Source organism: Oenanthe melanoleuca, chromosome 1, assembly GCF_029582105.1.
Source record: "Oenanthe melanoleuca isolate GR-GAL-2019-014 chromosome 1, OMel1.0, whole genome shotgun sequence".
Taxonomy (NCBI): Eukaryota; Metazoa; Chordata; class Aves; order Passeriformes; family Muscicapidae; genus Oenanthe; species Oenanthe melanoleuca.
This window is the reverse complement of record NC_079333.1, coordinates 95795586-95811535: the sequence shown is the minus strand read 5'-3', so window position 1 is coordinate 95811535 and position 15950 is coordinate 95795586. Positions and strand designations below refer to the sequence as shown.

At 41.7% G+C, this 15950-nt stretch overlaps 1 protein-coding gene across 1 annotated transcript; it reads left to right on the top strand.

Moving 5' to 3' along the window:
* Positions 1–321: 321 nt before the first annotated feature.
* On the top strand, positions 322–10170 carry RBBP7 (RB binding protein 7, chromatin remodeling factor). Its single transcript, XM_056502144.1, has 12 exons — positions 322–557; positions 841–985; positions 2781–2923; positions 3378–3551; positions 3862–3977; positions 5252–5412; positions 6327–6453; positions 6543–6620; positions 7188–7264; positions 8115–8172; positions 8709–8819; positions 9644–10170. Exons 1-12 carry the CDS (start codon positions 542–544, stop codon positions 9701–9703), a joined length of 1266 nt encoding a protein of 421 aa, XP_056358119.1. The 5' UTR covers positions 322–541; the 3' UTR covers positions 9704–10170.
* The last annotated feature ends 5780 nt before the right edge of the window (positions 10171–15950 follow it).

Below are 15950 nucleotides of genomic sequence, written 5' to 3'. Positions count from 1 at the left end.
GCACCACCTCCGCCTTCCATCGGCACCGCCTCCGCCTTCCCTCGGCACCGCCTCCGCCTTCCCTCAGCACCGCCTCCGCCTTCCCTCGGCACCGCCTCCGCCTTCCCTCAGCACCGCCTCCGCCTTCCCTCAGCACCGCCTCCGCCTTCCCTCAGCACCGCCTCCGCCTTCCACCGGCACCGCCTCCTCTTCCATCGGCACCGCCTCCGCCTTCCCTCGGCACCGCCTCCGCCTTCCCCAGGCACCACCTCCGCCTTCCCTCAGCACCGGCACCGCCTCCGCCTTCCCCCGCCCCTCCTCGCCCCGCCCCGTCCCGCCCCGCCCTGGCCCCGCAGCCTTTTCAGGGCCGAGGGCCCTCAGAACTGGGAAGGTTCCGCAGTTCCGGGGCTCCCTGTGCCATCTCGCCCCTTTTCTCTCCCGCCCGCTCGCCCACACACCTTTCCAGGGGCTCCTGTGCGCGCTCCCTTCTTCCTCTCCCACCTTCTCCGTTTCTCCCTGCCGCCTCCTCTCCGCTCCCTCGCGGCGCCGCGTCTCTCCCGACATGGCGAGCAAGGACGGTAGGAGCGCCCTGCCTGCCCCTGTGCCCGGCCGGGCAGTGGGGTGTGCGGGTGCGTGTGCCCGGGATGGCGGAGCGCAGCTGGGCCGCTCCGGGGTTCCTCCCACAGGAGTTTCCGCGGGAGGTGGGAGCGGGGATGGCCGGCTGCAGCTCCCGTCCCGCCGGCCGCCCCCAGGGCCCTGCGGGACCCCCGCTCCTGCCCCGTAACCCCCCGGTGGGGCCCCGGCCGGGGCTGCTCCCCCTTCACCCCCTCCACCGTCCGTTCATTCCCTTCCTTCCCGCAGTGCCGGCGGACGCGGTGGAGGAGCGTGTCATCAGCGAGGAGTTCAAGATCTGGAGGAAGAACACCCCCTTCCTGTACGACCTGATGATGATGCACGCCCTGGAGTGGCCCAGCCTCACGGTGCAGTGGCTGCCTGAAGTGACCAGGTGAGACACGGGTGGAGCCCACGGCTCCTTCCCTGTTAACCGCGTGGGCCGAGTAACTTGAGCATGAAAACCATGCAAGACGTGAATAATTGGGGTTAGACTTCTCTTTGTTATCTTGTAGCTCCTCATTTTGCTTGCAGCTTTAAAAATGCTTCAGGTGTGCATAAGCATCGAGGAAAAAAGTCACAAGTTGATACTTAACCGAAGTCTAGATTAGCCTAGCAGGAGGAGAAGGTGGTGTGAGGTGTGAGCACAGAAAGATTTCTCAATTTGCTTCTAAATAAGAGATCTAGGCCTCATCTATAGTTAATTCTGATCGAGAAATCTACTGAATTAGCTCATTCTTTAAGACTGTTTATCCTCATATGCACTATATATATGCTTCTGCCTAAGCTACAGTATCTATAGTATGGTATAAGCTCAGTATCTTTTAAGTCTGGTCTTATTTAAGAGAATATTCTAAAACTGGTTCTTTGCATCCTGGTTTTGTCCTTGGTTCATTGATGAATTCACATGATGAAGTTTTCCATTCTTCCACCCCCTATGAAAAAACTGTGGGCTCAGTTTAATTTCTTAAAGAATCAGGAAGATGGGGATAGAATCTGTTCATGTGACAACTACTACAGAACTTAAATTGTTGCAGTAACAACTCAGGGCTCCACTGAGGTAGTGGACAAGGACTGGTCTAACATGGATTTAGATAGATTTTAAAATATGTGTGAGCTTCATGCAGTTATCAGAGGACAGTCTTCTTCTTATGTAAAGTTCCACTTTGCATATGGAATGTTTTATATGTTGGTTAGATGATCACTTCATTTTGTGTACCAGAATGTTTGGGAATGATGTTTAGAGATGTGAGCTGACTCATCATGGCATGGAGAAAATGCAGAGGGGGTTTGAGGGTGTAGAGCCCTTATGAGGAACACTTCTGCTTGCCTCGTATTTTGCAGATTGACTTAATGTTCAGTTTAAAACCTGGTATTTCCAGTTATCCAGTGTCAAAATATGTAAGCCATTTAAGGCAAGGACTGCTTCTTTGTCTGTCATCTGACATGATGGGACACCTGTTCCTGATGCAAGTAAGTGCATGTGTATTGTCTTTCTTGTTTGGCTCTGTATTTTTTTCCCCTCTACATTTGGAAGTGGTGTAGTAATACTGTGGTAGTTTATGATTTCCCAAATGATTCTGGATTGCTTGGATTGAGGCAACATAATTAGCTTGTTGCATTACAGGATGCAGAGGTTGCTTGGTTTTTACTGCTCAAATTTGTCCTTTCAGAGATAAATGGCACTATCCATCCAGCTGTTCACTTTTAACTAGATGTTGCATTCAACCACCAGATGAGAAATTTGATTCTAATTAGGATAACTGATAAAAGCTTCCAAGAGAAGTAACTAAAATAGGTTGTCCCCTCAGGATTTATGTTTTATGGAAGGAGTATTGATTGTGTCCTAAATCAATGCTGTGAGACTCTAGGGAAATTAGACTGAAGTAGGTATTGGCATCACCTTTAACTGCTGTGCAAACTGTAACTGTCCCTTTCAAGCCACAGTGGCAATGTTTACTGCCTTGTATTTTCACTCAAGCCTTGCTGGTTGTGTCTTTGGTTTGCCCATGGCAGAGTCCAGTTTGCATTATTGCACAAGTCTTTGCAGCAAAAGGGAAGATCTCTTAGGGGGAGTCTCTTTTTCTAGATCCCTGAAGAGATTTGGCTTTTCAGGGTTATTGATACAAGCCATGGAACTTTTGAAACTGAGCACATAATTTTATTCCAACATTTATTACTCTAAACAGGCCAGAAGGAAAGGATTATGCTCTGCACTGGCTGATTTTGGGAACACACACGTCTGATGAGCAGAACCACCTGGTCGTTGCCAGAGTCCAGATTCCCAACAATGATCAGTTTGATGCTTTGCAGTCTGACAACAAGAAAGGAGGTGGGTATGCAGCATTCTTAGGTTCTGTTTGTGCAGTATCATTACTGCTTTCAGTTGTTCTGATAATGATACTCTTATTTTCTGTTAAATACAAAAAGTGGGCCTATACTTACCAGCCCACACTAATTCTAGACAACTAAAAAGAGGAAACTTTGTTTCAGAAGTGCTTAGGTAACGTTGATACACAATCCTTACTAGAATTTCTACCAGCTCTCAGTTGTGGTGAAAACTGGTACACATCTACCTCAAATTAGGACTAAAGCTCTGAAAGATGATTCCAAATATCAAAAGCGTTAATGCTGTTGTGTTACACGATGTGAGTCTTTCCTAGACTTTGCTTGTGTTTGGTAAGGTTCTACAACTGTTTCTTAGAGTAGGGAAGATGCTGTGGAATGCTGCTACAGTAGTCTAAAATAACGGATGGGATAAACTGACATTTTTCTGACAGCTGTAGCATTTGGTGGCTTTGGATCTGCGACTGGCAAAATTGAGATGGAGATTAAAATTAACCACGAGGGTGAAGTGAACCGTGCCCGTTACATGCCACAGAACCCCCACATCATTGCAACAAAAACACCCTCTGCTGATGTGCTGCTGTTTGACTACACTAAACAGCCTTCAAAACCAGGTGGGTCAGGCTCCTTGGAGCTGAGCAAAATGCCTCATGTCAAAGAGGGCTAAACTAGTGTTTTAACTGTGATGGGGAGAGAGTTGCTGGGCTCTGGGACCCAAAGGAGAAGGCCCACATCTTCAATGACTTTAACTGCCTGGTTATGCTCACTTTCATAAAAGAATCTTGGAAGAAGCAGAACTCTCTGAAGAGGTTCATTTATAAAATATAATTATTGCAGCAGAAACAAAATTTTTGGGTGATAATGATCCTCCTATGGATTGATGTGCAAGGAGATGCTAAATGAAAGGAATTTTTTATCTTGCAGACCCAAGTGGGGAGTGTAATCCTGACCTTAGATTAAGAGGACACCAGAAGGAAGGCTATGGCTTATCATGGAACTCAAATTTGAGTGGACATCTTCTCAGTGCATCGGATGATCATGTAAAAACCACATCTGTTTCCCTGTTTAAAAAAGCCCAACTCTTCCTAATTTATGCTGTAGTAGAAAATTGGAGAAAATCTGTCCTAGTGCAGCTGTGTGTTATGTGGGAAGGCTCTCATGTGTTGTAATTACATTTCTAAAGGCTGTGAGATGGCTTTAGGCTGTAGTCAACCATGAGTTCCTTTTAAGGTTCTTGCTGTAAGAATGGATGTTTTTATAGTTGTTTGCTGGAAGAAGTCCTTTAACCTGGTTTGGGCCAAGAACAAAAATTAGTAAGACTCTCAAAGATTGATAACTAATTGTTCATAAATTTCTTTGTGGACTTTAAAAGTGTAAATTGCTTCTAAATAATCCTTGGGCCTTGAACTTGCAGATAATTTAGCTCTCATTAATGGCATAAGAATGCGGGAGACTCCTGGATTCTTTGTATCAGGGTGGATGTGTGGAACAAGACTCAGACGCTCTGTAAATGCTAAAAGCTACAGTTGCAGTTTATTATAAGAGAGTCTGCAAGGAGCTGCTCGGCACAGCCACGTGCAGATTAAAGAGATAAAGGGACGGAAAGACAGAGAGAAGAGGGAGGGTAGAGAGAGAGAGTAAAGAAGGTAAAGAGGGGAAGAGAAGAGGAAAAGAGAGGAAGAAGAGGAGAAGAGAGCAATGGGATAAAAGGGTATTGGGGTAATGGAAGAGGGAGAGGAGAAGTGGGAGAAGAAGAGCAAGGAGTAAAGAGAAGGAAGAGAAAGAGAGAGACTTCCCGTTTGTAACACAATAAATCCATTTTCATCATGAATATTCTAATCCCTTAAGAACCAATCTAGTACAAAATACTAATTCTATAGCATTTGCATGTAGCCTATAGGAATTCTCACATTAGCATAGCATGTGACATTCTAAACTCTAAGATCTAATCCTTGGGTGTTGTTGGCTAGTCTTTTGTGTCTTTTGGCCTTGCCCTCTGGCCAAAAGCATTGTTTAATTAAGAGTGGATTAGCTTCAGTGAGCCATCCTATTTTGTACCTGGTTATTTAGTAACTAGGGCTTGATATCTCAAACGTGGCTTTCATTTCAATTTCATTCATGGTTTCTATATTCCCTGAATCTGAGCATTCATATTTGCAAGATTCCTCAGTTTCATCTTCTCCAACATAAGAAGTCTTCTTTTTCAAAAGAAAAGAACTGCTTCAGGAGTGTCTCTTTATGTAGAATGTGATTGATTATTTATTTGAAAGATGATAGAGAGTCTGCATTTCAACAGAATGTGGCTTATTTACAGACGGTGTGTTTATGGGATGTAAGTGCTGGACCCAAAGAGGGCAAGATTGTTGATGCAAAATCCATCTTTACTGGGCACTCTGCAGTAGCGGAAGATGTGGCATGGCACCTGCTCCATGAGTCTCTGTTTGGATCCGTGGCAGATGATCAGAAGCTTATGATGTAAGTTAGGAGACTTTTGGGTAGGGCCTGATGTGTCCTGCTGATGCTTTTTTTTCAACCTAGAAATGAAATTACATACACTTTTGAGATAATTTTAGTATGGGGGGTAAAATAAAAGTGGATCTTTATTGGAGGCCTCTGGGGCAGTTATGGAAGAATGTCCACAAAAGCCCACCTCCCCATAGGGGCGGATACAGTTTTATAAGTTTAGTAAATTAGTATAATTGGCAAAAAAAGCTCCAAGTAGGAGCACAAGTGCTGGTGCAATTACCCCAGGTCAAGCCCCTTCTCTGGGGCAAGTACCAGCCTTGGTAGTGGCTGTACTTTCATTATGAAAATGTATCTCCATGAGCTGTTTTCAACCTTGGTAGCCAGAGAAAACCAAGATAGGATAGAGGCCCTTGGAATATGTTTTGTCTTCCTGCCTAGGCTAGGAAAAGGGCATGGAATACTACTAGGAAAACTAGCCACTAATAGGCTACAAATGTATGTGTAAAAATTAGAGAATATACAAAAGAAAAAAGATAAAAACCAAAACAGCATAACTGCCAATGGACCTAGTCCACAGCACTTGGATAAAAAAAAAAGGTCTGAATTTTGGGGTGATTTAATGTAGCTCTTCTTGGCAATCGGTGATGGTGCAGATTCACTGAAATCTACATGCCATTTAATGTGTTCACAGCACTTGAAAAGAAGATGTAACTAATATGTACATCAGCTTCGTGGTGCAAGCTGTTCATGTACAACAGACACAAAATACTGAAGGTTTTGGAATGAAAACTAGCTTGGGAGTTGTGTTGACCTTAGTAATAAAAGCTGTAGTGAAAAAGAATTTTCTATAAAAACTTAAGTTTGTTTGCTTCCCCTCTTTCCTCCTTGCCCCCAACCCTTCCCCAAACCCTTCACTGCCACAGTTGGGACACAAGATCTAACACCACGTCCAGGCCGAGTCACGCAGTAGATGCTCACACCGCCGAGGTCAACTGTCTGTCCTTCAATCCTTACAGCGAGTTCATTCTGGCAACTGGCTCTGCTGACAAGGTTTTCACTTGTGTATACTTTACATTCCTAAGTAGTGCAGGTGAAAGCCATTATAGTAAAACCAGTTTCTTGTTGCTTGTGTCTCCCAGACAGTGGCTCTGTGGGATCTTCGGAACTTAAAGCTGAAACTCCATTCTTTTGAGTCTCACAAGGATGAGATTTTTCAGGTGGGCAACCTACTTACAACCTGTAGAAAAAACCAAGAGGAGTGAGTACTGTTTGGACAAGAACATGTAGATTTGTGTTCTTGCAACACAAATGAATCTGTTGAACCAAAATTCACTGTGTTGAGTTTGACAATTACAGACAGTGCTGTGTAGTTTATTTCTTCCTTTCCTCACTTGACTTTGAATTAAGTAGTCAACAACTTGCTGATAAAAAGATACTGGATGTTCATGAGTACTTTAAGTAAAAGTAGAAGGTTTATCTAAAATAATGTGCTGTAGAGGGGATTTGGATTCAAACCTAATTTTGTGCCTATTTAATTAAGTGCAAGTAAGAGTCATTTTTAGACACATGTCATGAAACATGGTAAATCTGTAACAGTGAAATAATGTTGACTGTTCAGTATGAAAAAACTTCAGACTAAAGCAGTTTGTTTGAACTATTGGGTGGCCTGTATGCTGGAAGAAACTGATTTACATAGTAGAGTTAAAAATTAGTGGCCAGGGGCTGGTTATTCAGGATATGCTTTAGAAATCAGTAACTGCTCAACTGAAGTTTTCTTTCAATAGGTTTACTGGTCCCCTCACAATGAAACCATTCTTGCTTCAAGTGGTACTGATCCTCGCCTTATTATATGGGATCTAAGGTGAGGAACAATTCCTTTCTGTTAGTATGTATCAACAGATGGTTTAAAAAAAGGCTGCAGGCCTGCTTTATTTGGAAGATTTAATTTGTGTTGTTCTCTAACTTTCCTTGCTTACCTCAGGCCTAGTCTTTTGGGTATAAATAGAAACAGTACATCTAAAGTTACTTTTCAATCTGGATTTCTTGTTAACAGGATTGTTTTCTGTTGTCCACTTGTTGCCTAGAGTCAAGACAAAAGCTGCAACAGTGTTAAAGTGGTAGGATAAAAAGCAGTTCTTTAATGAAAGCTTTTAGGTGCACAAGTATGGCTGTGTATGCATGACAAAGAATTTCTGCAATTTTTAAAAGGTTAATTAGTTTCTCTAGCAGTACATCCAATAGGAGATCAATTGGCCAGTAAAGCACCCTTGTGTCTGCCCCTTTGATGTTGGTTCAGGAATTTCTTTGACCTGTTTCTTGTTATGTCTCTCAATTTCTGGTGGAAAACAAAGTGTCCTTGTCAGAAATTGTTCTTAAAAATAAGAATTTCAGGAATGTGTTAGGGAGAGTTAACTAATTATTCTAAAATGTGAGTAAGGGCAAGAAAAGCACTGGAAATCATGCAACTATATATTAAAAATCTACTAAGCTTCAAATGTGCAAAAGGCTAAAAATCTTTAGGCATCACATCAGTAAGTGATTTTTGCCTCCATGTACTTGATGTTTTATACCTGGTGCTTATAGATATTTCACAGTGCACACCAATTTCACACCAATTGCAAATATGGGAAACAAAGGCCAGGAACTGTTCAGTTAAGCTGACAGAGAATGCAACTATCATTTTAGTAAAAAGTAAACTTACTTTCTTACAGCAAAATTGGAGAAGAGCAGTCTGCAGAGGATGCAGAAGATGGGCCTCCTGAGCTGCTGGTAGGTACCTTTTGTTCAGGTTTCAGTGTACTGACATGCTGTGTGGCAGTGAGATGTCTTGATGATGCCTTTCCAGGCATCATTGTCACTGTTCTGCTAAAACTGCAGCTCTTCATAAATCTTTTTACCTTCCTGCTTTCCAATCCATTGCTCTAATTTGCTGTAGACTTCTTCCCTTCAGTTCTGAAGGTTTCCCAATTTCTTGTGTGAGTGCTCTTAGAGATAATCAGAATGAAATATGGCTGGATTTCACAGCCCAGCCCTGTGTGTAAGGAGACCATTTTGAGGATGTCAGTTGTTGCTGTATTAATAGGAACTCTTATCTCAAAAGCTGTCTCAGCAACTGCATCTGTGTCCCTAAGCAGTGAATGGGAAGCAGTTGAACACAGCTTTCTTATGTCTGTTGTGAATCTCTAGTAGCAAGTTTTTCTTTGAGTAGTTGTTAGCATGATGAATTTAACTTAAGAATCCTGAGTTTTAACAGATTTCTCTAGAGTTGAAATGGCTTACTGAAGGTTCTGGGGTTTTTTTAACAGTTTATTCATGGAGGACACACTGCCAAAATCTCAGACTTCAGTTGGAATCCTAATGAGCCTTGGGTAATCTGTTCTGTATCAGAGGACAACATAATGCAGATCTGGCAGGTGGTGAGTGTCACAGCAGCTCTTGGGTTACTCTGAAGCTTGTTGTATAAATGAAACTGAGAAGGCTTGTTCTTCTTAGGGCAGCTTGTGCCTTCAAGGCCTGAAAGTTGTCTGTGCCATATACTTCTTAATCTAATCAAAAAGTGCAAGACTTGAAAAAGAAAACCAAGACTAAAACAACTTGAATAAAATCAACTGCTAGTTAATCCTTGATTCCAAGTCCTAGGTGCTAATTAATATTAAGATTTATTCTTAATAAAGCAGTTGCAAACTTATATCCTATATTAGCCAGGACTTACTCATGGCCCCTCCCTCCCCCATATATTGGCTGTAAAGCAGGATGTCTTTTAAATCCCCAGTTAGTTCATATTACTTTACATTACAGGAAATTGATCAGCTATCTTTAGAAATGTGGAATAAAGTAATTTGGGAATAAATTGACTTAAAATCTCTAACAGACTTTAAATGTGTTTCACAGGTCAGGCTTCTTTTTTTAGTGCCTGTGCTTGTTTTGTGTGTTTAGACTGTGGTTGAAATAATTCTAAATAAAATGCTCATAAAAGGGCTGGTGGTTAAATGGCTACTGCTTTTGCTGTTGAAATGGAGCAATGCAAGAAGGCAGCTGCCAAAATGTAGACACTGTGTATGTAGCCACATTCCTAAGTTTGGAAGGCCTTTAAGAAAGGGCAGGGAGAAAAATCCCTTCAAGGTGGGGATGATGGCTGTGCCACATTGGCATTATCAAGGTTTTCTTCTATATGAAGTGTAGAAGATTGCTTTTAAGCAGTTGTGTGCATCATTTGTAATGTAATGTTTTGTTTCTTCAGGCAGAAAACATTTATAGTGATGAAGAACTAGAGATAACAGCAGCTGAACTGGAAGCTTAAGGAATGTAACTTCTTTAAGGAACTACTGGAAATGACATAGTCAAATTCTATTATTACTGTATACATAAAGCCCTGGAAAAAAAATAACCCAAATACCAAACCAAAACCTCCCAATCACTGGGCAGAAGCATTACAGCAAAACAAGAATATTCCTAATCAAATTAAGCAAAAAACTTGTATAATCAAGTTGTCATGGGATACCCTTGGATCTGTGGGCACTTTAAGCTGCTACATACTGTACAGCAATTAGCTTAAGAGAAAATAAGATGACTTAATACCTCTGTCTATATTTGTAAATCAACTTAGTGTGTTCCTGTAAATAAAATGGTCATATCCTCACTCTTCACACATAGAAACTGTATAAAGCCCCCCACTTTTTATTAATGGGTAAGAAGAGCTTTTCACTTTTACACACCAGTTTTGGATTGGTTTTGCATAAATAAATTATATTGCAAAAAAAAAAAAAAAAGCTTGGTTTGGTTAATGTGCACTGTTGAATACCTTCTTGCATTCAGTAATAGAATAAATGTAATTGCTCCCTGGTGCTAAAGTTATGTATTTTTTAGTTTATAACAGTTCAAAGTTTGGGAAGATGAGAGTTGTCTTCATGCAGAAAAAACCTGGACTAGATAACTTGACTTCTTCACAAAGCAAATGGATATAGGAAGAGGAGAGCCAGTTAATCTTGAGCAGACTCAAGTAACTTCTTTGTGTTTGGGTGATTAATGGTTGGATTTTATTTGTTTGTTTTGGTGGGGTTTGTGTGTTGTGGGGTATTTTTTTGGGTGGTGGTAAAAGCACTGTCCTTTATCATTTTCTGAAGTGCCAAGGCTCCAGTGCCCTCTCAATGAATTGTGTATGGTTAGAGCCTTCTTGTTGCATTTTTTAGTTAAGTGGTGCAATTGGGCAGTTGTCTAAAATGCATTAGTGTCTGAACAAGTAATAGACAAATATACTGTTTGCTTCTAAACCTTGGACTGACTGAAAAGCTCAAGAATTTTACTTGTATAGAAGTAAAATTTCACCATATTCATCATGGATCTAGACAGCAGATGGATTACATTTGGAGCAGTCTGACAAATCTGAGTGTCTAAGTGGAGTTTATAGCTCTTAGCTACCTAAGACCTTAATTAAATTAATTGCTGGCTGTACTGATCTTTCTTCTCAAGCTGAAAAAAAAAAAAGGAGATTATGGTGGTGGCTGATACTGAAAATGTGGTACCTTGCTCTCCACTGGAACTGTAACAAGTAGTAGATTACTGGGCTCAAGCTGTGTATCTGCAGCTGCCTGTGCTGGCTCTGGCTGGGATGAGTGCAGGTCCATCCAAGCAGTGATGTGGTGTCGGGGCTGTGGTTTGGATTCATGGCTGGAATGGTGCTGATAAGGCACCTGTGCTTTGGCTCTTGCTGGGCAGTGCTTGCACACTGTTGGCTAGGGGGAAGGGGCATGAGCTGGGACAGCTGACCCCAACTGGCCAAGGGGATATTCCTTACTTCAGCCATGTGAGCAATAAATAAAATGGGTGGAGGAAGGTGAAGAGGGCCTTTTGTGGTGGCCATTGCTGGGATGGTGGCAGGGCATTGGCCTGTGTCAGGGAGGGGGCAAGCACTTCTCAAACTCCTCCAGCTGTACCAGGAGATTTTCTTCCTGTTCTCTCCCCTGTCCTGCTGGGGAAGTGCAAGTGACAGCACATGATAAGCATTAAACACTGAATTCAGAAGTGGTTTCTGGTCAGGCCCTACATTTTTTGACTATCATTCTGACACACACAGCTCTTGAAAAGCAGGAAATGAAGATGGCAGTGGCCCAGCTTTCTGGAAAAACAGAAATACTTCCCTGAGAGCAAGGTGGTGGCTCCTCCTGGTGCAGATAGAGCAGTGCTCTGTGACATGACCCCTCTCTGCTGCAGGTTCTCTTCAGTGCTCACTTCAAGGAGACCTCCTGGCTGCTTGGTACCAACACAGAGTACAGCTCATCCCTAGAATTGGTGATTCCAGATTTGTGTGTGAAATATGATTGGGGCTGTTCACTACAGTCTTTTTACTGCCTTAACTAACTGAATGGGAGAGGGAAAGTGGAGTGTAGCAACTCCATTGTTCTTCTTGTTTTTCTTATGCTACTTCTTCTTAATTCCCTGCCTGCTGTTAGCAGGGCATCCCCCTGCTTTGGAGTCACTGGGTCACCATGCACAGACTTCTCTCCACACCTTTTCCAATAATGGTTCCTGTTAAAGTGATGCAGGTAGGTGCAAAAGAGCTTGAGTATGCCTCTGGAAGGCTGACTTCAGCAGAGAGGTGACAAGTGGATCAGATTTGCTAAGCAGCATGAAAGGTCAAACCTGCCAAAGGACACTTGGCCACTGCTTGATTGACTGTGCTTGGGTCCTGCTGGTATTCTGGGTGTACAAACCCTAAAATGCCATGCACAGAAAATGGAAATTAATGCATTTTCTAAATATAGGTTTGGTTTGCCAAGCCCTCTGCCATGGGCAGGGACACCTTCCACTAGACCAGGTTGGGGCTCCAAGCCCCATACACCCTGTCCTTGGACACTTCCACAGATGGGGCTTCAAGATAAGGCATCCACAGCTTCTCTGGGCAACCTGTTCCCCTACCTCATGACCCACACAGCAAAGATTTTCTTCCTAATATCTAATCTAAATTACGCATTACCACTCCCTGCACTTGTGAAAAGTCCCTCTTTGACACTGATGTGAAAAGTTTGCCACTTCTTGATTTTCTTTACTGAATCGCTAAGAGCTCAGATCTGGATCTGTAGGGTCAGTGACTGGTGGTACCTTGAATGTCCCACATGCCCTAATACCCTCTAGAGCACAGAGGAGCAGCCACCTGGAGCCTAGAGATGCAGTCAGTATCTGCTCTCTTACAGCTGAAAGGATGGGATAATTAATAAGGGAACAAAATGAGACCGAAATTTCATTAACTGTACCTGCATTTCAAAGTGCAGCTGTAAACCCAACCCCTGCACTGCTTTCTCTTCCCCAAGTCTGGATTCTTTCTCCAAAACCTGTGTTCAGTCCAAAACAGCTTCCCTCAGTAGCAGCAACCTCATACCAATATTTTTTAGGCAGCTCTAAGATGGCTCAGGCCTGCAGCCAGTATTTAATTAGGAGAGTCAACTCTTATTGGCTAAAAGAGTTTTGTTACAGAGAATGCAGTGCTGGAACTGATATGGTTTTTAATTTGCAAGTAGGTTTCTTTTAAAATATTTTTTTAATGCCTGAGTAGCATGTTCTGAAACATTGGAAGATGATCACATTGAAGTCTATTTATCTGAATGCCATAAGATTTTGATTTTAAAAGCTGTTGCCTCCCACAGGAACTAGATAACTGCTTATGCACTGCTTTTTTGGTGGCAGTAAATATAATGGAAGTTGAAGTTGAAAAAAAAAAAAAAAAAGAAGCAATAGAGCAGTCAATCTAAACAATGGCCCCAGCAAGATATTTATTTATTGCATTAGACAAGAGTTACTTTTTAGGTGTACTTATGCAATATACTCAGTTCAGTGTGTTATTCCTGCAGGTTTCTATATGCTGAGGAAAGGAACTAGCATCAGGCTTTCCATTCATTGGCCTTTCTTTTCAAGGGAACTGTGTACAGTTTTGAGACTTACCTTTTTTGGATTGGCTGTTCCCAGAAGACCAAGTATAATGAAAACTATAAAAGGGAATCTAAAGTGAAAAAATGCCAGTTTAGAATGACTTCCTCCTTCTCAACACCTATGTATTTGATGCAATTTTGCAGTATTGTTCTCTCAAAGCTTTTCAGCCTACACTAAAGAATCTAAATTCTTTCCTCTTTGTACTGAAATACAGCATGAATGACACTGAAACTGTATAACCGTATTTTAAACCAGCTGTTTTATTTCAACAGACATGTTTTCTGGAAGTTGAATGATAAAAATCTTCAGCCAGGCTCTTGTCAGACCACACCAGCACTTTTGGAGAGCAGCAGCACTGTGGCAGAGTGGTCTTTTATTGCCAATAAAGCCAAGGGGCACCACAAATTTTTGTTCCCACTTTTCCCTAAGAATGGGATGGTTATCAACTCCTCAGTATTTGTGAGGAGCTGCAAGGCATTAAGTGTAACTGATATTGAAATATTTTGGAAGACTGATACTGTACAACAACAAACATGAGAGGGCATATAACATTGCTGCATTTTGCTTCATTGTGGAAAAAGCAAGTTTGGGGTTTTCCTTTACTGTGTACAAAAAACTGCATTTGGTTTTATTGTAAAATGCAAGACTCTTGAGAACATAAACTGTGTGATAACAGGTAATTTTTCCTAGGTAACCACACAGTTTATGCCATTATCCATACTATACTTTATTGTCCTCCATGTGTATGTGATGCCTCTTCACTTCAGCACAGCACCAGCTGAACAAAGTTGTGTAAACTCTCTACAGGGAACAAATATTTAAGTCTAACACCCAGTTTGACATGCTGCTTTATGGCTACTGAGAGGTTTGGTGGGGTAGATTCTCCATAGTTCTTTAAACATCAGCTGCTGTCCTGTGAATTTCAAACCCAAAGCTTCCCCCAGTTCAAGCAGAGTCAAACATGGATAACAATGTTTTAAGAATTCAACTATTCTTCCCCTTTAAAAGGCAATGGTTGCTCTTTTAAAATATCAACAGTGCATAAAATCCATATTCTGGAGAAATGGGTTAGGAGAAGAGTCAGTAACCACCCAGCAGGAAACATCAGATGCACAAAGCCAGCAAAAGCTTTGATGAGCAGGATTTAAAAAACAGGCAGCACAACCAAGATCAAATGATTTTATATGAATATAGGCATAAAAGGTAGAAACCAACCCAACAACTCCAACAAATTACACAGATTAAATACCAGTATCATCATGGATTTGGCAGAACTGAGGTAGTTATTTTGACCCTTAACACCAGGACATAAATAGTGAACTACATTGTCACATGGCTGTGTTCAGATTAAGTTAAAAAAATTAGTGACTTAAGTTCATTTCCTCAGCTTGAAAATGAGATGCAACTGGGTATTTAAATTTGTAAAGGCTCTATGTGGTTACTTTCTTGAAGTAGAGCTTTAGGAGCAGTGTTCTGGCATAATCTAGAAATACACAAAGGCCTGTTTCAAGTGTCCCAGTCCATGAGATAGCCCAGCCCAGATCCCTGTTCAAACAAGAAATCCAAAACAATGTGCAACCCCAAAGCTAAAAGATAACAAACAGTTCTAAAGGAAATTAAAATAAAGTCTTCATGGGCACCACAGCATTCTTAAATTACTTTAAAGCTCAGTCTCAATGGGTGCCAGAGTCAGCAAGGTCTGTAAAAGCTAGCACAGTTAGATGAAGCTGAGTTAGGCTGTTAGAAGGAAATACAACCTTCCTTCAAGAAGGAATGTCTAAACAAGGAGAAAAAGGTGGAATTATCAAAATTTAAATGTAAAACTTAAAAAAAACCCCAAAAAACCAAAAAACAAACCAACCCAGCCAAACAAGAAAGGAACAAAAAATATCTGAGGAGTAACTTTCTAAAGGTCTGAAACAAAGTATCTCAGACTACAAACACAATTTTGAGCCCTGCCTTGAGGGCTCAGAATGCTGCTGGGAAAAGAGGTTCTTCCCTCAGACCTGCTCTTCACTAGACAAGCACAGCTCAAATGTGTGCATACGTTTGCATGTGCATTAGCAGGAGAGACTTAGCACTTGATTAAAGAAAGGAAAAAGCTAAAATCCCCAGCTATTAACTGCAACCAAGTTTCCCTCTAGCAAAAGCATGCAATTCTGACCAGTTTTTGAAAGGAACTTAGGAAGATTGGGAAGATCCAAGGAAATAATAACAGATTTGTTCTCTGTATCAGCATGCACTGGAAGAAAGGAGAGAAAGAGGTGCTTACACAGGAGCAGAGGCAGCACCTTTGAGGAGACAAGTTTGAGATTTAAAATTAAAAAATTAATACTATCTTCAAAGAGTCATAGAGCACATCTGACTATGTTGTAGAGCAGTTCCAAATGCTACCTAGAAAAAACAGACACAAAGGAAAACTGAACTCAAAACTAGTTCCAAAACAAAACTCAGTTTAGGGAAGTTGCCACATGTTAGAGTATATACCAAAAAAGGCAAATAGAATACTTTTCAGTATTAGGAAACCAGAAGGGAGTGTCCATTAGGAACAAATGACCCCATGGAATATGACAGAAAGTGGAGCACTTGATGAACTTACTAGGAAACCTTATTTTTTAGCATAA

What these genes read in the sequence shown, in the direction of transcription:
- RBBP7 (XM_056502144.1), top strand. An exon ending in TCAGTGCATCGGATGATCAT is followed by an intron (nt 3,978 to 5,251) that starts GTAAAAACCACA and finishes GCTTATTTACAG; the next exon opens with ACGGTGTGTTTATGGGATGT. An exon ending in CAACTGGCTCTGCTGACAAG is followed by an intron (nt 6,454 to 6,542) that starts GTTTTCACTTGT and finishes TGTGTCTCCCAG; the next exon opens with ACAGTGGCTCTGTGGGATCT.